The 26,097-nt window shown below is 38.0% G+C and overlaps 1 protein-coding gene across 15 annotated transcripts in view; it reads right to left on the bottom strand.

The window, feature by feature from the left end:
- The window catches only part of magi2a (membrane associated guanylate kinase, WW and PDZ domain containing 2a), a 685,460-nt gene extending 660,223 nt beyond the window's left edge, over nucleotides 1-25,237 (bottom strand). For 5 of the 15 annotated variants that reach the window (XM_072562636.1, XM_072562637.1, XM_072562638.1 and 2 more), the window contains exon 1: nucleotides 24,274-24,687. In XM_072562636.1, coding sequence (XP_072418737.1) covers nucleotides 24,274-24,571 — 298 coding nt within the window. In that variant the 5' untranslated portion in view covers nucleotides 24,572-24,687. Of the gene's footprint in view, nucleotides 1-617; nucleotides 769-24,273 lie in introns of all 15 variants that reach the window. The other 10 variants (XM_072562632.1, XM_072562633.1, XM_072562635.1 and 7 more) reach the window with 6 other exon arrangements.
- Between the last annotated feature and the right edge of the window lie 860 nt (nucleotides 25,238-26,097).

Here is a 26,097-nt window from a genome sequence, read left to right as displayed (position 1 = left end):
GCCAGGAGAAGTGGTGGAGGCTGGTACAATTACAACATTTAAAAGGCATCTGGATGGATACATGAATAGGAAGAGTTTAGAGGGAGATGGGCCACATGCTGGCAAATGGGATTAGATTAATTTAGGATATCTGGTCGGTATGGATAAATTGAACCAAAGGGTCTGTTTCCATGCTGTACATCTCTATGACTCTAAATTAAAAATTCAAGTTGTTGTGGTTCTGTTCACCGAGCTGGGAATTTGTGTTGCAGACGGTTCGCTCCCTGTCTAGGTGACATCCTAGACTTTGAACACCTTTGAGAGATGCTAAGACAAGCCAGGAAATGGGAATCCTGTGCCAACCGCCTAAGCGCCACATACCAACACAAATTCCTAGCTCGGCGAACAGAACCACAACAACGAGCACCCGAGCTACAAATCTTCTCACAAACTTTAAAAATTCAAGTCTTTGATGAGTCCTCCACTTATCTTGCTCTCCAGGAGACCTCAGCTGTCTGTTTTGATGCTGCTTTCACAGACACCACCACTGCTGATGAAGCTGCCACCTCTCCAATCTCATGTGGTGCCTCAGAAACTTGCCCAGGCAGGACCCATTCGCACACTGAGCCGAGACTTACCACCAGCCACCGAGAGACTGGGCCGAGAGCCGCCAAGAGACCAGAATGAGATGCCATCATGAGCTGCCAAAAGACTGGGCCAATACACTGCTGAGAGACCTGGCAGAGACCCGCCACGAGCCTGAGAGCCACCGCAAGACCAGGCTGAGACCTGCCACAGAGGAGGTGAATAACACCAAAAAAAGGGAAAAAAAGAAAAGAAAATGAGAAATAAACATAGCACGGAGGAGCTTTGGCTGGTGCAACCTACTCCTCCGCCATCTTGGACAAATTACATGTGAAAATTGACTAAAAAGGTAAGAAGTAGTCAAATGATTAAAGAAGATGTGAATAATATTGTCCCCTGATGTTGATTTTTAGATTATATTACACATTACAGATTTACAGTTCGATATAGAAACACTACCAAAATTGACAATAAAAAACAGAATTATAAAACAACATAACGCAGTAAAGGACTATAAGAAAAAGAGAAGGAAACTAATTCTGGGGTTTGAGACCACAATTTTAAAATTAGAAGTCACTGAAGCTGCATATATAATAGTATGTGGCAAAGATTTTATTAATATAGGAGTACAATACAACTGCAATGTGGCAATATTCTGCCACAACTAACCACTTTTGAGCAAGATGGTGGTGGAATAGGAACCCTCACTATAGCTCGTCTGCTCCAACCTGGTTTCTTTCTTCTTCTTTTCTTGCTTCTTTTTATTTCTTTCTTCTATTTCTTTAGTGTTTAGAGCTTGGTCGTGGAGGCAGCGATGGCAGCAGTTGGGGGATTTTGACAGCCACCACAACACAGCAAGTCGCAGTTGGCAGCATTGCAGTTTCATCGATGTCCAGAGTGGTACCAGAGCTGGACTCTGTAGCGAGGTGGCAGACATGGCAACAGAACATAGTAGTGGCTGGGGCTCAGCCTGAGCCCAGATGGCAGCAGCAGAGAAATGGTGGCCACCAGCAAAGGATAGCAGCAGCAATGGTCAGCGATGGAGTGGAAACGAAGTGGCCGTCTGATCCGAAGCCTTGCGAGTGGCAGCGAAGTCTGGCATGCTTGATGGAAGTCAGCAACAGCAGTCTGCAAAAGCAGCTAGTGAGCATTGGTGAGTCTTAGCCCAATGCAGGTGAAAGCATGACCAGTGCAGGGAAGAGTGAGCCCTCTTAGAGAAAGCCCAGCTTGGAGCATCTGCAGGCCCATGGCTTAGTAAAAGACATAATGTTTCATTTTTTAAACTTTATTTCTTTATTCTTCTACTTCTGAAACTATGTTTTTATACCTAGATACTTTGTACCTAAGATGGCGCCGTGCGTAGCAACAATGTACACTTTGTACTGTATTTCTGTACTCCCATACTTAAGTATATGTGACAATAAAACCTAAACGTAATGATAAACTAAACCATTACAAATCATTGCTTGGACAGCAGTTAGAATATTGATTGCCTTAGTTTAACTTAGATATTAATGATCAGAAACGTTACAGAAGAAATTTACTGTGACAATCATTATTCACTGTTATGGTACTCAGCCACATGCACAGGTTGAGAATTAGTCTGCTCAGTCACCTAAAGATCTACCACAGAAACTAGTGATCTTGAACAAATGTAATCTTCAAATAGAAGGACTTTAGGGACAGCTACTACTGATGACTGTAATGATTAGAAACTTTTGCTAACAGAACAGCTGAGAAGAAACAGGGGTTATTTTAAATATAACAGAAAGGATTAAAGAGTCATAGTGTCATAGAGTCATACAGCATGGAAACGGACTCTTTAGCCCACACTTGTCCATGTCGACCAAGTATCTCAAACTTAACTAGTCCCATTTGCCTGCTTTTGGACAATATCCCTCTAAACATTTCCTATTCATATAGCTGTCCAAATGTTTTTTAAATGTTCTAATTGTACCTGCCTTTACCACTTCCCCTGGCAGCTCATACCATATACAGAGTCGTAGAAATGTACAGCACAGAAACAGAACCTTCAGTCCAACTCATCCATGCTGACCAGATATCCTAAATTCATCTAGTCCCATTTGTCAGCATTTGGTCCATATCCCTCTAATCCCTTCCTATTCATGTACCCATCCAGATGCCTTTTAAATGTTGTTATTGTTCTAGCCTTCACCACCTCCTCCGGCAGTTCATTCCATCATCTGCATCAAAAGGTTGCTCCTTACACCACCAGTGTGTGTAAATGTTGCCCTTCAGGTCCCTTTTAAATCTTTCCCCTCTTACCTTAAACCTATGCCCTCTAGTTTTGGACTCCCCAACCCTTGGAAAAAAAGACTATTCACTTTATCTCTATCCATCACGATTTTATAAACTTCCATAAGGCCACCCCACAACTCTCCATGGAAAAAGGCCCAGCCTATCCAGCCTCTCCTTAGAAGTCAAATCTCCACTCCTGGCAACATCCTTTTAAATATTTTTCTGCACCCTTTCAAGTTCAACAACATCCTTCCTATAGCAGGGTGTCCAGAATTTTATGCAGTATTCTAAAAATGACTTCACCAATATCTTGTAAAACTGCCACATGATGTTCCAACTCCCATAGTCAATGCTCTAACCAATGAAGGCAAGCATGCTAAATGCTTTCTTCACCATCTTGTTTACATACGACACCACTATGAAACCTGCACCCCTGGATCCTTCGATTTAACAACACTCACCAGGGCCCTACCATTAACTGCACTAATCCTGCCGAGGTTTGCCTTCCCAAAATGCAATCCCTCTCATTCATCTTAATTAAACTCCATCTGCCACCCCTCAGCCTATTGGCCTGCCTGATCAAGATCTCTTCGTACTGTTACATAACATTCTTCACTTTCCACTTTACCACCAATTTTGGTGTCATCTGCAAACTCACTAACTATAATTCATATATTCTTATCCAAATCATAGATATAAATGACAGGCCACCGTGGACCCAGACTGATCCTTGCAGCACACTGCTGTCACAGGCCTCCTCCAAAAAGCAACCCGCCACCATGACCTTGTCTTCTACCATCAAGCTGATTTTGTATCTAATTGGCTCTCTCTCCCTAGATACAATGCGACCTAACCTTTCTAACTAGTCTATCATGCAGGATCTTGTCAAAGGCCTTAGTAAAGTCCATGCAGACAATAGCTACTCGAGACATCAAGCAGAAGTATTTTGAATGTTAAGACTTATTTACGCAAAATCAGGTAAATTTATTATTACTAGTCAGTTATTTTGAAACTAAAGGCCTTAAAGTTATTGCCAAAAAGGAGAGGGGTCTGGAAAGTTTGTATTTGACTTTTGAAGAATATTATAATAGCTAAAGTACTATCACAAACACTGCAAAAAGCAGAATCCATTTCAGTTTTTGGGGAGGAAGTGGACAAATATTTTTATTCAAGAAACAACTAAAGGAATGGAATCAAGTAGAGAGCTCAGGGAGTTGGACAGGTGTAATGAGATAAATTTCATTCTAAAGTGTAAAATCCTATGAATGGTATGTCTGTGATTTTAATTCACTTTGGAATGGCACTATCATAAGACTAAATGTCATCTGTAGTGTGCAAAAGTATTGTCCTCAGCCTAGCTCCTCTATTAAATGAGATTCTATTACTTAAACACATGAACTGATGACTTGAAAAGATATTAGACTAAGTGATTTATTGCAATATAAAATGCAAGGAACCATGGCAATTGTATATTACAGGCTAAGTTTCACTGCGTCAATGTGTCTCTACCTCTTACACTATCCAGTGTGCCTTCACTATCTTCAGGCCAGTGTAAGAGCCCTCACTGATTTTTCACTTCTTATTTCATTCTTTTATCAGTTTTGGCTATAGAGCTATGAACTCAGAACTGTGAGCTGAAGTTGACTATTAAACTGAGAGTAGCAATTTGTGTTAAAAGAAAAACAAACAAGTAAGGGGAAGTATTATGTTTAACCAGATAGCTAATGTTTGGCCATTAACAAAGTCAGTATCTAGGGATTGGTGCCAGCAAACTCGCATGAGAAGCTCATGGTTAAATTGAGGGAAGGGCCAGAGTTTGAACTAGTTTCTGGAACTGTATTTCTGAAAGAGTTTGGCTTCTGATGCTAAAGCATGAATATTTGAAAGATTACTTTGTTGTTTAATTTTGCTCTGCTGGAGAGTCATAGAATCATGCAGCATGTAATCAGATCTTTCAATCCAACCACTCCATGCTGACCATAATCCCAAACTAAATTAGTCCCATGTACCTGCACTTGGACATAGTCCTCCAACATTTCTTATTAATGTACTTATCTAAATATCCTTTAAACACTGTAACTGTACCAACATCCATCACTTCCTCTGGAAGTTCATTCCACACACAAACTACACTCTGTACAAAACAAATGCACCTCCCGCCTTAAAAATATGTCCCCTAGTCTTGAATTCCCTCATCCAAGGGAAAAAGACACCTTATCTATATCCCTCATGATTTTATAAACCTCTTTAAGGTCACCTCTCAACCTCCTGTGTTCCGGTAAAAACAACACTAGCCTATCCATCCTCTCCTTATAACTCAAACCCTCCATTCTCAACAATATTCTGGTAATTCTCTTCTGAATCCTCTCCAGGTTAATAATATCCTTTCGTATAATAGGATGACCAGAACTGGACACAGTACTGCAGAAAAGGCCTAGTGTACATTATCTTTTTGGATTATCCTTAACCTTATTTGCCAAGGCCAGCTCACATCCTCTCTTTGCTTTCCTGATCTCCCTCTTAAAAATGCCCTTCACTGATTCATTTGAACCCAGTTGTCTATATGTATTTTGTTTTTTTTATTTTTGACTAGAACCTCAATATCTTTAACTTATCTTTTTTCAAAAAAGTTACTGTCTTGCTAATAAATTGTGAATTCTTTTATGAAAGCTACAACGTTGGTATCTAGAATTGATTATTTGCACAGTCTGGATTGGTTATTCAAAAAAAGTCTGGTTAGGAACCACTGTGGTTAATATGAGGGTCTTTGAAGGGTTTAGTTTTACTGTGCTGTGAATAGAGGTAGAAAGGTTGACTTGGTTCAGTTGGCTACCTCCATGAGGTAACAGCAATTTTTTTAATATATTATTTCACATAGTCGTCTATACATTAGATATAGTGAACTGGGTTCAAATCAATCCCTTGAAGAGTATAAACAGTGCAAGGCATTCTTAAGATGGAGATAAGGAAGGCAAAGAGAGAATGTGAGATGACCACACATGAAGCAAATGGTACAATGTTCATCTACTTTACCTAGGACAAAGTTTCATTACAATACTAAATTAAAGGGTTAAAACAGGGAATTTTAAATACACTGCATTCTATGGAGAGAAAAACAGAGTTAACATTTCAAGTCAATGATTTTTGGTCTGAACAGTTTGGGATGGAAGCAATATATTGACAAATTGTTCGCTTTGAAGCATCATTGTTAAACTCTATGTTAAGACTGTCCAAGTATGGCATACTATGCTGGGACCCAAGATCAAGTTACAGAAATAATTTCAATCATACATTGCTGTATGTACTACTGCAGAATCAACATAAAAATCTGATTAATGATTTAAACAACTAACCATATCGTTCATTAAGTTTCCGGCATTACTCCAGTTTAGTGTTCAGTGTTGAATTCAACAATTCCATTCCCTCCCCAACTTCTCTTGGACTTAGAAGCTTCCTATGTCTAGTAACATACAAGGCATACAAAGCAAATGCTATGTCTGTTTCCATAACTAGTTTCTCCTGGAAAGGTGTCTGGCCTCTTATCAAAGTCTATAGCTCCACGTGTAGAACTCTACATCAAGCATGGCTGACCATGAGATGTTCCCATCAAAAAAGGTATTGTTCATAATAGTTCTAATTTGTTTGGTAAATAGTATAAATTTAAAGCCAATGATTATAATCAAATGAAAAACTCTTTGCAAAGAGAAATTTCAAGATGGCATTGTTGTCTTCACAAGAATAGCCAGCTGGATGAAGAGAATTACAAGGAATAGGCAAAGTGGGCTGGAATTTGAGATTTGGTGGGGGTGGCAAAGAAAACTTTGGACCATCAGATGCATGTTCAAAACCCACTTCAGTGGGCATGTAATCAGATTGAACAATTCCAATGTAACAGTGATTTTCAACTGTTTAACAAGTATTGTTCAGACCCTAGATGTGTGTCTAAACAAATCTCTCCAAGACAGTCGCTAAAAGATGTATCACAAATGGATGTTGGAAAGTAAATAAAAATGAGTGGAAATACGGGACACCATCACTACCAACAAACAATGTCACAAATTCATACTTAAAATGTAGAAAAATGAATGTGCTGAGGGTAACAAGATGATTACAAGGAAGTTGCATACATTCATGTTTCACAACCAGATTATTGGGATGAATGATTCAGAGAATTAAGATGGTGATTATATTCATTGCAGATATATATTTATTTGAGAAAATCTTTAAAGTTCATAATGTTTTAAAGTGAATACATATTAAATAATTAATATGGACAAAACATTTGTAGTTTGCAATTCTACAAAACAAATATCAAATAGTTAATAAGAATTATTTAGTGTTGCTGGTTTTTGCTTTGTTCTATGACATTGGTCTGTTTTTGGATTTCACTGGGTCCCATTATCAAGTATACAAGTTAACGTCGTAAAAACATTATCTGTGCAAAAGTCTGTTCCATGACTTTTGACTGGCAAGTGTTGGTTTCAAAAATTATACTTTCACACAAATATGTACAGTACTTGTCAGCATGGTTTTTCTTAGCTAACAGCTATAACCATACTGGCACAGTCAAGGTTAAGCAACATTAATTACAAACAAATATTATTTACAACAGGGAAAAGACAGAAATAAATATTCTGAAACAATTTGTCTAATTGGCTTTACCTTTGACCTGTCAAATTTGCCCACAAAAATGCCAGACACAAACCATATAACCATTTGCCCTACTATCCCGTGACCACAGCTATTTCATCCTTTAAAACTAGTTCTCATTGCCCTCAGGTCAAGTATGAACAACAGATACTGCATCATTGATGTTGGCCATATCCCCAAGAGTAAGCTTAAAAAAAAATCTTGCTTCCATACAGCCACAACAAAAGAAAATGCTGAGTTTTCAGGAATGCTTGGAAACATAAGAATATATAATTTCAACTAGTCTCAGGATAAGTGACATAATCAAAATCTGTATCCGAAACACTTGAAATTTTTGCAGAACAAATCTGGAAATTTGCTGCTCAAGATCTGTTTAATGCACATTCATTGTATGTACATTTCACCAAGAATGGAATTTTGATCAAATTATTTAAGTCTATTTGGTCACTCTCAATTCTTTCTGATCCTTGTGTAGTTTGCATGTGACAGAAAGGACCATAGCAGGATTTTGCATTTTGGCTGCAACCCACACTACTGGATTGAAAAGAGAGTTTCAAGCATGCCCTGTCAGGAGCAGTCATTCTGTGCGACCTACATTGAATTAGTCACTTAGTGGCAAGATGATGTTGGTGGGCTCTTGAAGCAAGAGCACCTTAGGAGGCTGTCCAACGAGGAAAGAGCTGTAGCCTGCCATCACAGACTAGAGTGAGAGACAGGGGAAATGCCTTCATATCAAAATGCTGTCAGTAACTTTAAAAAAAATTAAGATAAAACATATGGCCCCAGATGATGACATATCTGCTAGCATTTAGAAGAGCAAGGGGTGATTTGATTGATACTTAAGAATGAGGGGTCTGACAGGGTGCAATTGGAAAAGATGTTTCCTCTTGAGGGAGAATTTCGAAACATGGGTCACTGTTTAAAATTAGGAGTCAACCATTTAAAATAAATTAAATAACCTTACTTTCTCAGATAATCACGGGTCTTTGCAACTGTCTTCCTGAAAAGGCAGCTGAAGCAGACAATGAATATTTGAAGGCAAAGTGGATGGATTCTTGATAATCAAAAAGGTGCAAGTATATCATGAGTAGGTGACAATTAGTCCAGAAAATTTAAAAACAAAGGATATCCATTTGAGTTGAATTGGGAAATCAAATTAAATGTGATCATTTTGAATTAACAAGCAAGGAAGGAAAAGCATCTGCTACAAACTATACAATCAGGACTAAAATTATCTCAATATAATGCAATGAAACCAAGATTCATAAATAGATTTAAAAAAGGTTGAAGCAGCTGGTGGCTTTAATCAACATAAAATTAAGTGAGAAATGATCAAGAGTTTAAAAAAAAACAGAAGCAGCAGTGACCTCAGAGGTTGACAGGAGCAAGAAAAAAGGCATGAAAAGACTAAGATTCTATCTAGCCTGTGCCTTCATATATAGTCCAATTTACAGGAACCATATATGTTCTTCCTGCCAGTCACGCAACTTCTTGGGAAGTCAAGGATAAACATGTTAAAAACATCTATGGTCAACTGAAGACAACATATTTTGGAACTGTTCTATCTGATCTTCAAAAAATTAAGAAGTTCTGAGGTAACCTCCACCCAGCTTCTACAATTAAATTGTTCTCAACTCTCAGAAACTAGTCCACTGAATCCATATTAATTTTTGAGTAATCAAAGTACATCAACGCTGGGAGAAAAAGCTGTCTTGCAGTGAATCTAAATATTACATTTTGGATTTTATAGTGATATCCCGTACCTCTCTGAATAATTGAATAATTTGCATCCAGATCGTGCTCTTAAAGTAATCTAGCTTTACATCCAGAGTTCAGCACAGTACTGGAACCTTTAATGGCCATTGACCATTACGTTTCAAGTTCCCTGACAACCAGTACCACCAATGGATAGGATAATAAGACTTTGAAAAGAAATGAATGAGGGAATTGGAAGAAATAACCTAAGTATGAGAAATCCAATCAAGGAAAAATAGTACACACAAACGTGTAATCACGTGCAAATGATCTTATTCACTGCAAGCATGAATTTGGATCAAAGGAAATCCCTGGGTTATAGAAGACACCTTTTTTAATGACTTGGAGAAAGTTGTTGGACAGAATACCCATACATCAGAAAGTATTAATTAAAGGTGCATGATTCAGAAACCCATGAATATACAAGCTACACACTGAAAAAAAAATCACAAACAGAACAAGAAGATCCCAAGATAGATTAATATGGCCATTAAATAAGACTGAAAAAGAAAGATAAACTGCAATAGAACTCGAGAAGGAATCAACTAATTTACTACAATAAGCTAAAAATGTATGGAGACCTCAATGGCAGTACATGCCCAAGGTACAACAATGAGTAGCATAAAGGAATGGCTGAGGAATGACTTAATTATGTATTCATATTACCATGGGTTTTCAAGTGATTTAACTTTTATTAATCCTTACTGCCGATTAGAGTTTCGAATTATGTCCAATAACTTTCCATCAATACATGAAAAAGGTGGCTTCTCTAACCAAAGTTTTGCATAAAACTAAAACATGCTTGCAGTGAATGAGATAATTTGCAGATAATTTAGAATATCCAAGATCACAGCATATATCCATTATATTCTAGTTGGTCTTTTAAATTGCATTAATATTTGACCAAATTCCCACAGACTAACACCAAGAGTCAATTGCAATCCAGAAAAAAAACAAAGCAATTGATGTAATTTTGATCGCTGAGCTAGAAGGTTCATTTTCAGATGTTTCGTCACCATACCAGGTAACTTCATCAGTGAGCCTCCGGTGATTCACTTTCTATGTATGTGTTTAGGTATCCTTGGGTCAGTGACGTCATTTCCTGAGGTGATATCAATTCCTGTGGTGATCATTTCCTTTTTTTTCAGAGGTTGGTAAATGGGGTCCAAGTCGATGCGTTTGTTGATAGAGTTCCGGTTGGAATGCCATACTTCTAGGAAATCTCATGCATGTCTCTGTTTGGCTTGTCATAGGATGGATGTGTTGTCCCAGTCAAAGTGGTGTCCTTCCTCATCTGTATGTAAGGATACTAGCGAGAGTGACTCATGGCATTCTGTTTCAACAAACAAATCGACTTGGACCCCATTTACCACCATCTGAGAAAAAGAATAGGAAATTACATCGCCACAGGAAATTACACCAGTGACCCAAGGAAACCTAAACACATAAATAGAAAGCGGGTCACTAACACCAGTACTTCACCAGAGGCTCACTGATGATGCTACCTAGCATGGTGACGAAACGTCTGAAAATGAAACTTCCAGCTCAGTGAGCAAACGGACATCCAGAACCTCAACCTGAGCTACAAATCTTCTCAAAACTCGCTAACAAAGTAATTGAATTGAACACAATTAAAATGAACCAGTCTGCAAAAGCTTTGGAAACACTTCTCAGAATATCACAATCAGTAAGCTGCAACACATTTGGTTGAAATGGTCATTTGCAAAATTTCACAATGTGAAACTGTTCCTAGCAATGTAAATCAAAGAAACTCAAATATCCAGATACACTTGAAGCCAATTTAAGCCATGGATTCTTTGCAGTTATTAACATGATTCTGAAATAAACTATTACCAGTTGGGAGATGAGGACTTGAAGACCAGGCTCTCTCGTTCAACTCCAGGTTGAGCACACAGCGGAAGGTAAAATCCTGGCTCAATGAACCAGACATTTTAAAATGGCATCTGCATTTCTGATTTTCAGTCTGGGGTGAAGTGTATTAAGAGTTGGATTGGATGACCTGGTAAAGTCATTCCGAAAGTGGGATAGATGAAAATCCCACATTGGAGCTTCAGTATTGCAGTCAAATTTTATAAAGATGAAAATATAAAATATGCCTTGTGCTCACTGCTCCTCACTTCCACTTTATGCCACTCCATGACTCTCTATCCTTTTCCTAGCCTCTCATACATTCTGTACGAATCTACCCAACTCCTACAGATCCTTAAACTTCAGTACCTCCTTATGTTCATCTACTCATACCCAAAGGACTTATACAGAGTGCCACCCAATGCCCATTCACTATAACCCTTTATAACCCATGCCACCCAAACCCCTTAATCATTATCATGGTTCTTCATAGCTTCTATGTCAATTCATGCCAACTCACCATGGACAAACCTCAAAAGTGGCATGCTGACATTATCTACTGTCAATAATGGAAGAAATATTCATTAGTAACAGAAAAAGTTGATATATTGAAATTCCTTCAACTAATCCATTATGAAAATAAATATATCCCTTTAGTTAATTTTCACGAGCTTAATTACTTATGTCAGCAAACATTATCATTCAATAAGCAGTGGAGCTGTCCATCAAAACGCTCATTTGTTATGAAAGCATGTCGAATTCTACAATTAACCTGCCTTTTAGATTCTAGTTGAAAGCATGGACCAGGTTTCGGTACTTAACAGGAATGACTACTTCTTACAAATAAATAAAATCTAGCAACAGGTACACAATTTCAAACAACGGACATACATGTCTACCAGTTAAAACTCCAAACCTGCTGTAAAATTTCCCCTATATACATGTACAGACAGACGAAAACTCTTTGCATTATGGGTGGAGAACAAAAATTAGGAAGTTAATTCAATGACCACATGGTTTGTTGAAATGATCCTTTTGAACTGCCAGGACTGGCTATTCACCAATTGTTCTATCTCTCTTCAAGACTTTTTCACATCCTTAAAGGAAGCACAGAGCAATTGGTTTACAAATCATACGGTTTCTGGCTTATTTGTTAAAAACAATAGCTTACAGCAACTGGTAAGGGATAATAAACTGGCTTTATTCAGGCTTTAGGTGTTTTTACCTGCAGAGAAAAGGTTTCCAGCTTCCTTTCCAGAGGTTTAGTTACTTCGTACATCTAATTCAAGGGCTGTTTAGCTATCTAGGAGCAAATCAGATAAATGTTGGCAAACAGAAGACCTTTGATCTGTGGAGTGATGACCAATTGCCAATGACAATTAGCTACTTGTTGCTGGCTGAAATTCATTTTGTACACACTCCTTGGCTCCAGTTCATCTGGAACCACACCTCCCCAATAGTTGAACAAACAACAGTGTAAACAGCAGTTCAAACGAATACTGACACAGCTTGCTTTTAAAAAGTGCAGCAATCTCTTCCACATTCTTTGGTTTCTAAAACAGTCATTTTTCCATTTCAGTTCACAATCCAAAATACAAATCAATAGAGAGATATGGTTGTTACAGAAGGAAAATGTTTCTTATATGACAAATACATTAAAAGTCATGAAGTTTGTTCCTTGGAGTAAAGTTGTTATCAACAGTGTCCAATTTAATTTTTTCTTGTTGATAACATTAAAATGCAAATTAACATTTTGCATTATTTAAATTGGCCTAAATGTTCCTGTAAACCTGCACCATTATATTAGTATATATACAGAGCAGAGAGCTTTGAACATCAGAGAAACAAAGAAAAAATTACAGACTGAATGGTTTATTCCACAAATATTACATAAATTCCATGCAATATTTTCCAAGGAGTTTTATGCCACACTGCCATTACCATTCTCAATCAGTTTATAGCAACTCATAATTAAATTTAATGATAGGGGGGGAAACAATGCAATCTCAATCTTCCTGCATTTATACCTTTTTATACCCATTTCCACATACTTAAAAATGTCACTGTTAGCATAACAGCACGTTATTTGCTATTTTGAAGGATCCGCCTGCGAAAACAGTAAAAAAGAACACACCTCACAATGCAATACTATAGATGAAAATAAACAAAGAATGAGCATCATTGTCACAATAATAAAATTGGATTAATTGGAGCAGTATACTTTTTTGAAGTAAAACAAAGTCAATCTTTCCTTTATCGTCAAAAGGAAATGGTATCTATTGCATGTCACAAAAGGACCTCAGCCAAAATCATCACCAAATCTGTAAACATGGAAATCTTTGGTCTTGCCAACCTGGATTTAGAAGGCAGGTAATGCCCAGGAAATAATATATTTGGTCGCAACAAGCTTAATAAAAAAGCATCCTTTTTCTCATGCATGTCTTTCCCCAATCTAAATGTAGTTGTGTTTTTATTTGGCTCCTTTTGGAGTTAAAAGTGAGTTTATCAGCTACTGAGCACAAGAGCCAAAAAACATTACACACTAATAAACAGATAAGAAATGTGAATTGAGTAAAAGATAACAGTTAACAAGATATATTAATCAGTCTCTGAGTTCCATCAAACAGAGATAATGAAACATTGTGGTTATAAAATTGAACAATATTGATAACAGTGATGTTAGTAGTGAAGCAGTTAAGTTAAAGATTTTTGCCTGGGGAGTCCACTGACAGGTTTTTGACCTGTTACCTACTCAATGTTGATTTCACTGGTTTAGCTAACTTCCAACACCCAGACGCTTTCTTTTACCTGCAGGATAGAAGTGTCTAATGGCTATCCTCAAGCTATGAACCTAATGACACATTAAATATCGACCCAAGACACCGACCAGAGGATGAAGTTAGCTTTTAAGCTTTATTTGTAAATTTCTGGAAATGTATAAGCAAAAAAATGCCTGTAATTTGGAACATAATCCACAGTAATGGTGTTCTGCTAAGAAGGCTAATTAGCCTCACATTACCCTTTCCTTTCAAATCTACTTGTTTCAAGTTTCCCTGATAGTTCACAGGTCACAGAGCTGAACAGTACAGAAAACTACCTTCTGGCATATCATGTCTGTGTCACTTATCAAACTCATTTATCCACATTAGTAATGAAGGGCTTATGGCCGAAACATTGACCTCTCCTGCTCCTTGGATGCTGCTGACCTGCTGTGCTTTACCAGCGCCACATTTTTCAACTCATCTATTCTTGTCTCACCTTCCGAATAATTTTTATAATCTTGTATGCTATGACACATCAAATGTTCATTTAAATACATCTTAAAATGCTGTGATAGTTCCCAGCTCCTTTCAGTCGTGAATTCCAGAGACCCACCATCTTCTGGCGGAAAAATTCTTCCTTAAATCCCTGGTGAACTCCCTTCCCTCTATCTGAAATATATGACCCCTGATAATTGACCCTTCTGTCTCCTCTATCTATGCCCCTCACAATTTTGTTCATCTCACTCAGGTCCCCTCTCGACCATCTTTGCTCTAAGTTAAAACAAGTGGCCATCTAGTTAATCTCGGTTAATGCTCCTATCCAGGCAACATACTGGTGAATCTCCTTTGCACCTCTCTGGTGTATCATATTTTTTTCCCTTAATACAGTGACGAGAACAAATGTGGCCTAAATATTATAATATACAGTTCCATCATATCTTTCCTGCTCTTGTATTCAACACCTGAACTAACATTGACAAATATCCCATATGCTTCTTATTCACCTGTCCCCGCACACCAAGTTCCCTCTAGTCCCCTGTATTTCCGAGGGTGCTATCATTTATTGTGTACTACCTTGTCTTGTTAGTCCTCTAAAAATGCATCACTTCACACTTTTCAGCATTAAATTGTTTGCTAGTGTTCTGCCCGCCTGACAAATCATCTATCTCCTGTGGCCTAAGGCTTTCAATCTCTCTATTTACCACACCACTAATTTTTATGCCATCTGCATACTTATGGATAAAACCTCTTACATTTGTGTCTAAGTCATTAATGTACACTAACAGCAAGGTGCATAGCACTGAACCCAATCTTCCAGTCACAAAAACAGTTCAACCATTACTGTCTCAGCCTACTACAGAACGAATTTTGGATCCAATTTGCCACGTTGCACTAGATCCCACAGGCTCTTGAATACTTTTCTATGCCACACCTTGTTAAAAGCCTTACTGAAGTCATGTTATACAACAGCATTGTACTACCCTCATTCATACAACTATCTTCTGGATTAGTGGTGCTGGAAAAGCACAGCAGTTCAGGCAGCAACCATGGAGCTCCTGCTGCCTGAACTGCTGTGCTCTTCCAGCACCACTAAGCCAGAATCTGGTTTCCAGCATCTGCAGTCATTGTTTTTACCTCATTCATACAACTAGTCACCTCCTCCTAAAAACAAACTAAACTTGTCAGACATGATAGCTCCCAAACAAGCCATGCTGATAATTCTGATTAATGTTTATCTCTCCATGTAGCAATTAATTCAGCAAGGACTTTTTCCAACAGTTTTCCTTCCAATAAATAAAACTTCACCCACATCTTCCAGCTCTACAAACAGTTTGCCACTTTGGTCCCTTATAGGTCCTCCTCTTTTCCTCATTATCCTCTGGATAGATACTCCTAATAGAGTTAGGAAAGGACTTTGAAGTTTCCTTTATTTTATGTGCCAATGTTTTTCTTTCCTCCTCCCCCCTCGCTTTCTTATTTTATTTTTAAGCAACATTAAATTTGAAGTATTGCATTTTGGTAAAATAAACAAGGGCAAGATTTGTACAATTAAAAGTCTTTTGTCCTGTTATACAATAAGAGTCCTAGGAGTTCAGGTATATAATTCTTTGAAGTTTGCTTTACACATAGGCATGGGTGGTTAAGAGGCTTTAACACATTTGTCTTCATTGCTCAAATATTTGAGTATAGGAATTAAGACATTACGTTGAGGTTGTACAAGAGGTTGGTGAAGCTTTTTCTGGAATTTTGTGTCCAGTTCTGGTTGTCCTGTTCTAGAAAGGATATTGTTAGGCTGAAGGAGGGATTTTTTAGGAGAAAGTGAGGACTGCAGATGCTGGAGATCAGAGCTTTCCCGAAGAAGGGCTCTTGCCTGAAACATCGATTCTCCTGCTCCTTGGATGCTGCCTGACCTGCTGCGCTTTTCCAGCAACACATTTTCAGCTCTGAAGGAGGAATTTACCAGGATATTGCCAAGCATAGCAGGTTTGAGTTATAAGGAGAGGGTAGATAGGGTGGGACTTTTTTGACTGGAGCATAGGAAGTCAACAGGTGACCTTATTAAGGTTTATAAAATAATGAAGGGTATAGATAAGGTGAATGGCAGGTGTCTTTTCTTGCAGAAGAGTGATTTCAAGAATGGGGATATATCTTCAACGTGAGAGGAGAAAGATTTAAAAGAGACATGAAGGACAATTTTTTTTACACAGAGTGGTTTGTGTGAGGAATAAATTTCCAGAGGAAGTGGTGGATGTGGGTACAGTTACAACATTTAAAAAAACATGAATAAGAAATTTTTTGAGGGATATGGGCCAAATGCAGACTGGTTGGACAAGTTAATTGGGATTATGGTTGGACCGAAGGGTCTGTTTCCTTGCTATATGACTCTTTGACTCTATAATTGGCAGCACTTTCTAAACACTCCTAGTGTTTTGAGCACTCAATATTTACCATTAGTTTCTTTTCTTTATCCAATCCTGTGCACTCCTCAACATCTAGGGTTCTCTGAACACGTTGGTCCCACCCTTCACCTTCATGGTAACATGTTGGCCCTGCACTCTCACTAATTCCTTTTTGAAGAACTATTGCGGCTCTACAGATTTTCCTCCAAGTAGTTGCTCTTAGTGCACTTTAGCCAGATGTAACATTCCATGTGTTCACACAGCACTTTGCCAAACAGCCATAGTCATCTTTTGATTGCATGTTATCTTTTTTAAAAAGGCATAATTAAAAGTTTGAAATGTTCTTAAGTATTCCAGGGTTAGGATCCATGGTTATAATAGGTTGACCTAGGGTTGATCCACCCTCAGTGCTAATGGTTGGGAGCTTGAGGAATTTGACCCAGTGACAGTGAATGAGCAGCGATATAGTTCCAAATCAGGATGGTGAGTGACTTGGACGATAACTTGACAGTGTTCATAAGAACATAAGTATAAAAAAGGGCAAGAATTGGCCATTTGGCTCCTCAAAGCTGTCCTACCATTCAATAAGATCATAGTTGATCTGCCCTAGGCCTCAACTACTTTGTGCAAATTCAGCATAGCAAACAACCCCTGACATTTCAAAAATCGACCTGCCCACTCTTTAAATAGCCTCCACAACTCTCTGGGGTGCAGAATTCAAGCCATTCACTACCCTTTGGGAAAAGAAATGATTTCACATTTCAGATATTCTGTAACTTTGTCCCTTAGCTCAAGACTGCCCCACTAGTGCACACATCTTCTCAATAACTACCTTGTCAAGCCTCCCCAGAATTTTGTATATTTCACCCCTCATTCTAAATTCTAATGAATAAAGGCCTACCTTGTTTAGCCATTCTCGATAAGTCAATCTTTTTCATCATAGGAGAAAACCTTGTGAATCTCTTTTGAACAGCCTCAAATGCCAGTATCAAGGTCAATAGATGTGAAGTTAGAAGAGCACAGCAGGTCAGACAGCATCCAAGGAGCAGGAAAGTCAATGTTTCCGGCCAAAACCCTTAAATGCCAGTATATCCTTTTCAAAATAGGGGGCCAAAATTATACACTGTACTCCAGGTGCAATCTTACTAACACCCTAGACAGTCCTAACAAGACACCCCTCATCTGAAACCGCAACCCCCTAGCAATAAAGGCCAAAATTCTATTTGGCATCTTAATACTTGTTGTATACACACCTCTTGTGCTTCATGCACAAGAACACCTAGATCCCTTGTGTTGCACGTTTTTTGGAATCTCTCTCCATTCTAGATCTTCTAGATCTTTCACCCAAAATGCATGACCTTCCACTTTCCTACATTAAACTCCAACTGCCAGATTTTTCCCCATTCACTCAATCTATCCACCTATAGTCCTTTGCAGATTCCTTATATCCTCATCACAGTAGCCAGCACAGTTTTGTTCAAGGGACACTGTCTGACTAATTTGAGCTTTTTGAAAAGATGACTAAATATATTGATGAGGTTAGTGCAGATATGTGGATTACATGGACTTCAGTTAGGCCTTCAACAAGGTCCCACGTGATAGGCTGGTTGAAAAGGTAAGACATGAAAATTTGTGGTGTTGGTGATAGTGTGAAAGTTGTTTCAGGCTACAGTCTGACTTTGTTCAGTTAGTAAATTGGGCAGAGCAATTTAAATCTGATAAGTGTGAGATGATGCAGTTTGGGAGGGATAATAAGGGAAGGACTTGCACAATAAATGGCAGGTCCTTAAGGAGTATTGAGGAACAAAGGAAAATGATATACTAGTCCACAGATCCCTGAATGTGTCAGCACTGATAGGGTGGTGAAGTCTCATCGGGATGCTTGCCTTCATTCGCCAAGGAAGAATAAAATTTCGGAGCAAGGGAGTCTTGTTATAACTTTATAAAACATTCGTTTCACGACATATGGAATACTGTGCGCAGTTCTAGTCACTACCCTGTCAGGACAACATGATTGGACAAGAGAGAGTGCAGAGGAGATTCACCAGGACGTTGCACGAAATGAAAAGTCTTAGTTTATGGAGAAGAGACTGGACAGACTAGATTTGTTTTCTTTATAGCAGAGGAAGGTAAGTGGGAAGGTTCTGATTGAGGTACACAAAAATATGAGGAGCAAGTGGCTGAAAGGAGACCTGATGAAATTTGTTTCTCACTCGGAAGGTGGTGGACATAAGTAACATGCTGCTCTAGTCAGTGGTGGAAGCAAGTATTCTCAAAACATTTATGAACCATCTGCACGAGTACTTAAAATGTTATGGCATTGTAGGCTATGGATAAAGTGCAGGTAAATGGGATTAATGCAGTTTGGCGTTTGTTGGTTGGCATAGACATGGTAAACCAAATGGCCCGTTTCAATGCTGTGTGACTATGACTTGAATATTTCCCCCCACTTATTTCTGTATCATCAGCAAATTTAATTGCTTTATACTTTGTCCCCCACTCCTTCAAGTAAATAATTGAAAACTTTGAGGTACTAAACAAGTTTTGTCTTACCAACCTGAAAATTAGGCATTAATCCAAACTCTGTTTTATTTATGTCAACCAATCCTCAATCCACACTAATACATTATCTCCAAAACTTGAGTTTCTATCTTGTACAATCACTTTTTTGTGTGGCACCTTATCAAATGCCTTCTAAAATTTCAAATTAGCTACACTTACAAGTTCCCCTTTATTAACTCTGCTTATTTGTCCTAAAAGAACTCCAGCAAATTTGTCAAACATGATTTCCCTTTCACAAAACCATGTTAGCTCTGTTTCATTGCAGTGAGCTTTTCTGAATGTCCTGTAAGCTTTTCTTCCTTAACAATGGATTTTGGCATTTTCCCAACTACAGACTTTAGGGTAATTGGTCTATATTAGAACCTCATTATTGGGAAAGAGAATCTTCATCCTTCTTGAACATTGGCAGTTTTCAAATTCACTGGAACTCCCATGGAATCCAGTGAGTTCTGGAATATTATCGTCCATTATCTCTGCAGTCACTTCCTTCAAACTCCTTGGATGCAGGTCATTAGGGTTTGGCAACTTGTTTGCCTTTCATCCCATTATCAGTCAAATACTTCTTTGCTCACTGTGAGGGATTGTTACAAAATCTGTTCTCCCATTAGCACATTCATTTTCTCTTATCTTCGGGATATTTATAGTGTCCTTAAACCATTAAATCCAACGTAAAATATTCGTTTAAATTATCTTAAATTCCTTGTTATCGATTCCATGGTTGCATTCTCCAAGGATCCCAACACATAGATTAGCTAGTCTCTTTTTGCTCACCTGTTGAAGTTCTTGCTGCTCTTGCCAATGTTCTTCCATAATCAATTTTCTCCTGCTTTACTTGTTTTTTAGTCATCCTCTGCTGGTTTCTAAAAAAAGATCCAATTCCCTGGCCTACCACTAGTTTTTGCCACTACATATCCCTCAGTTTTTGATGAGATTCTCTCCTAGACTCTTTGTTAACCATCAGTGGTTCATCCTTCTCATTGTCTCTTCTTTTTGACTAGAACAAACTTTTACTGAGTATGACGTAATATCTGCTTAAATGACTGCAATTGCTTGCCCACTGACATTCCCCTCAGTCTTTTTTTTCTTAGCTCACTTCAGAGAACTCTTCCATCACAATTCTGCAATTGCTCTTATTTAAGTTGAGGTCACTGTTTTGAGACCCGAGTTGCTCTTCCTCAGACTATGTTGTGATCGTTCCTCCCTAAAAGGTCATTAACTAGGAAATCCCTTATTAATTCTATCTCATTACAGATTATTAGATGTAAAATAGCTTGTTTGCAGGTAGTTTCTGCAGTATACTGCTCAAAGATACAATCCTTGATGCATTCTAGAAATTCATTTTCCATATTAGCCTAGCCCAAATGATTTGTCCAGTCAATATGCAGATTAAAATCTCCAGTGGCAAATGGGAGTGCTTGCAGTTTCTTTCTCACACAGCTCCATTATTTGCTGATTTATACTTTGTCCTACAGTGAGGCAATTCTTTGTGGCTGATAAACGATTCCCACTCATGACCTCTTTCCCTTTTGACTACTATTGCCACACAAACTGATTCCACATCATGACCTATTGCAACCATATCACTTCTCACCACTGCACCCCATCTCCTTTTCTTTTTTACATATTCTTTTAGTACATCAGATACCCTTGAATGTTGATTTCCCAGTCTTGGTCACCGTGTAACCACATTTCTGTAATAGCTATCAATTCATATTTATTTATTTCTATTTGTGCCATCAAGACTGCAATCGATAGATTCTTGATTGTCAAGGGGAAACGTATCAGCCATGATTGAATGGTGGAGCAGACTCAATGGGCGGAATGGCCTAATTTCTGCTCCTCTGTCTAACTCATTTACCTTGTTACAAATACTATGTGCATTCAGATGAAGAGCCTTAAGCTTTGGCTTTTTACCAATTACTCCCTCTGAGTCTAATTCCTGCTACATTTTTCCGTGTACACTTTCTAACCTTGGCTCTTGTGTAATGCAACTGAATATGACAAAAAACCACTGCTGGGCGGAATGCATACATGAACATTTAGCACCAAATATGACAGTGACAGAAAAGGAAATGCCTTTCAGAAAACTACCACAGCAAGACAAGATTTTTACTTACAAACATATATTCCTAAATTAACCTGGAACATTACTGTCATGCACTTAAAAGTAATATTGTATTCCAAGGTCTTCCTTTAAAGCAATGGGATATTTTATGAACTGTGAATATGCAACGAGAATATAGTAGAGAGTGCAGGCCAGAGATACAAACCAAGATCTTGCCATTAATTGCTGAGTCCTATGCAACGTCTTTCCAGAAAGGCCTGTGACCAGCTCTTTTAACTTAAGTACCACCAGGAAGATGGTGGAAACAGCCCGTACAACACCACCCAAGGCCAAGAATTATCACTGGATCCCAACTGTAGGTTAGTGCTAGCCTGAATGGGGTTAATGATAGGTAGCATTTCTCCCAGCTACCTACTCTATTTGTTTACTCAAATACATTTGTAATTGACAGCAAAACTATTATCTTAAAATTCCAGTAAGTCAATAACTAATAGAGTTCCTTTCTTTTTCTAGTACAGAGAATCCTAGGTTAAGAATGCTATGCAATACATACAGGTCATTCAGTTTTGAATGCAAGTACTTTTTTCTTCGAATCACTTATCCTAACCAGAGTCACTAGCTCACTTCCTATTTAAGATCAACGATTCTATCTGGCTTTTTAATATCCTTCTCAACTTCAGTTTCATCTTCAATCATCTAAGTTCTATGCTTCATTTAAATTCAAAGTGTTCTGTGATCTGCTCCCATTCTCTACCCTTATTTAGAAAATGCATGGGGCTTTGTATTTCCCTACCTTGGTGGCACATGAATTTAGCTCCAAATTTCCTTGCCTAAGTTTTCCAGCAGTTTTTCAAAATATTTACAATTTTCAATATTTTCCTGTATCATAAATATTTAAGTTACCTCGTTGAGTTTGAGGGTTTGTTTTCAGACTTTTTGTCAGCATACTAGGTAACATTATCAGTGAAAGTCTCCGGTGAAGGGCTGGTGGTATGACCCTCTTCTCTATTTATAGGCCTTGGTTTCTTAAGGGGGGAAATGTCATTTCCAGTTCTTTTTTACAAGGGAAGATAGATAGGATCTAAATCAATGTGTTTATTGATGGTGTTCTGGTTAGAATGCCATGTCTCTAAGAATTCTTGTGTGTGTCTTTGTTTCACGTGTCCTAAGATGTGTGCATCATCCCAGTCAAAGTGGTGCCCTTCTTTGTCTGTATGTATACAAATTAGTGATAGTGGGTCGTGTCATTTGGTGTATCCTGTATCGTGTCATTAATAAATTTGCATTGCTGTTCCTTCACATCCTAAATCCTGCTTGCTTACATATACAACAATAGTTTCAATAAAGACCTCTGTGAAATATCACTCACAAATGGTGTGCTTGAGAAACTTAACTTTATCTGTACCTTTTGTCTCCGACAGTCCGACCAACCTTTCTCATGTATGTGGTTAAATTTCTCTCAATTCATTATTGTTACAAATTGTATTGTATCTTGTCAAAAACCTTAAAAATCCATATAAATCACATTCACTGTATTTCCTTTAAATTTTCATGCAAAGAATTCTCAACCACTAGTCAAATGCAACCTGCTATTTAGAAATGTATAAAACTACAATGTGGTACTGTGCAAGTGGTCCTGATTCATTGCTTCTTTTTCCCCCTCAGTCCTCTTACCTCTCCAATACTTCTCACATTTATGTTGTTGATTTTTTTTTCAATCACCTCCTGCTCACCCCAAAAGAATACAGATTCTAGTACTTCTATAGTTTGTTTTTTTCCTTGTATCCTCAATACAAATATTCACATTCCTGTAATTTCTCAAAATTAAGTTTAAGTAGCTATTATTAATACAATTTTTCTTTGCGCAGTTTGCCTGAATACATATATTGCAATATTGAATAGGTCATTGTTCTGATCAAACATTAAAATCTTAGAAATATAACCTACTTTGCTATTTATATAAATGAGTGGATCAAACTGAACATTTGGAGGAGGGAATGCAGTAAATAGAAAATGTCTTATTTAGAATTAATAATCTTCGACCTATTGTCAACTTTGTACAGCATTGCCATCCACACAATTTTATACAAGATAGGCAGTCATTTCAATATACAGTATAATGTTATGAATACAAGTCTTGATATTAATTCACCATTATCCATTCTTAGAATTCCTGATCAACCAGTTAATTAATATGACTATATCTAGTATCCAATGGTTACAATTATCCCATAGAAATTAACACTATTTTCATTGTATAACATTAGAAAGAAAACAATGTCTTTGAACTCATGCTAAAATAAATAATGTTTTATGGATATTAAGAAAATAATCGCTAATCATTAGAACAAGTATTCATCTCGTGGCGTTTGTGCATAAAATAAATCAAGATTTTAGTTTTGCAACCACAAGTATTTCAGTTCATGACACAGTTTGATTTACTTCAAAAGTGTTCTCATCATTCACCCTTATAATACTGGTATCATCTAAGACTTCTTGTCTGCAATGCTATTGTACCTGTACATTGTCTTTGTACTGCAAAGTTGTGGCAATTTTAAAATAGTTAATAGGCTTGTTAATTTGAGAGGAGGAAGAAAATATTTCGTATTAACTTCTCAACATTTTAATTACATTTCTTTAGACATAAAAGAATACTAAGACAAATCCTCCAAATTAGGATACTTAACTGTACCTGTTAGGACCACAGACTTTAACTTTATATTTGCATACTTTTGATTATTTCAATGATTGCGTTTTATCAGATTCAAGGGAAAGCAATTTCCAATATGTCAAACCTGACAAAAACTGATATTGACGTATTACGAGTGTCAAATACATAGTTTTCTAATATAAACTGGCAGTCAACATTACTGGAAGATTACTGTACCTTGTTTGACACACTTCAAACGAATTGGGTCCTTACAATGCTTGATCACAGCCAGTACATCTCTAATAGTGAGCCCTGACACTGCTGTGTCATTGACTTCCAATAATAACTCATCAGTATGCAGTTTGCCATCCTGGTAGTTAATTTTGTTGTGTTTCATTTCTCCCAGATACGAAAACAGACCATTCTCTGCGCCACCTTTGATCTCCACATTCAGTTCCCCGTCCTTATCTCTACATATCACAGTTTCATGGACTTTACTCGTCCAATGACTTTTCTTTTTTAATACCTTGGACATCGTTCCTGTAGCAGCCTGGGCGTGTGACAATAGGGGAGGGTGCAAAACTAGATTCGAAGCCTGATAGAGTTGTCAGAACAGCCCGGAGCCTTGGAGGTGACAGCGAAATACGCAACTTTCCTTGACATTTCCACGGAGCCCTGTAAAATGACGATGATGGCAGAAACGAAGAGTGAGAAGGAGGCCTTATCAATTTGCAGTTTTCTTTTAAAATGCACACGTCACAAATACATAGGACGATAATATATTTCCCCCCTCCGCCGTCGTTCTCCGCAAACACGCATTTCAATCTCTTCTTGGGGTAAACAGCTGACACCGGCTGGGAATGACAGGGAGATCCTCCCCCATCTCTTACAAAATTGCGAGAGGGAGGGGAAAAAAGAACAAGTATGGGCACAAGGCCAGCCCTGTCTGTGTGTATATGTATGTGGTGTTTATCCCCGGATTTATCAGTCTTCACAGACATTCAATCGCATCCACACACAACTGAATCTGCTCCCAAGTTGCACCAACTTCATTCACGCTCGCGCTGCAGCTTCTCTCCAATCGTCGCCGACAACCCAAAAGCGCACGCGCAGCCTGTCGGAGAAACCGTTAAACGGCCCCGGCCGAAGGTACTGGAAAGGTGGGGGTGGCCTCGCGCGATTTCAGATGCTGAAACGTTAATGCGAGGCTTGCCGGTTTGTTTGGATTATTTCTCTGAGTCAAATCAGCTATTCAATTGCTTCCCTCAGTCTCTAATGCATGAATCGTCAATGATGTCTTATTAAAATTACACAATTTGTTTTTATCTGTGGCTTCCCCTTTATTCTTGCTGTTGGTCACGTAATAAAACCACGCAGAATTTGCCGCTGCATCTACGCTACAGACCGCTAGATCAGTACGTAAGGGGAAAACGCTGTGTTAGTATTCTGTACGCGCTGTATTTTCCTGGGATTTTTGTGCCAGTGTGTTATTATCTCGGTTTAAATGACTTAGAGTAAGGAATGTGACCTTCAGTTACCTGGAAATGCTGCGAATGTTTTCCATAGAGGGGACGAGGTTGAGAAACTGCTTTATGACAAGTCTTTTAAGTAGATAGGGAGAAACTCTTGAAACCGACAGAAGAGTTTCTGACCAGAAATTTAAATATACATTTAGGATAATTGGCAAAGAAGTTGGGGTGTTTCCATTTAGTGCAGCCTAATTGTAATTTAGAATCTGTAGAAGCAGTTTCAATACCAATTTGGATTTTTAGTTGAAACTTTCATTTGAAAAGAGTTTTAGGGAATGGGAGAAGATTTAATTGAATAGCTGTGTCAAGGAGTTTGTTCAAACATGCAGTTTTGTATGATTCTATAAAACTGTAAAACACAGTACTGCCACAGCTTTGGCATATTTGTACAGACTATATATAGAAATAGTTCTAATTTATTTTGAAGTGATCTACAATTTTTGACTTAATAAGTTTGCATCTAATTAAAATGAATGTACAGTATAATCCATTTTGGATCTACAAACTAATTTAATGTTTGAATACTGCTATT

This window comes from Chiloscyllium punctatum, chromosome 44, assembly GCF_047496795.1.
Source record: "Chiloscyllium punctatum isolate Juve2018m chromosome 44, sChiPun1.3, whole genome shotgun sequence".
Lineage (NCBI taxonomy): Eukaryota > Metazoa > Chordata > Chondrichthyes > Orectolobiformes > Hemiscylliidae > Chiloscyllium > Chiloscyllium punctatum.
This window is presented reverse-complemented; position numbering and strand designations above follow the sequence as displayed.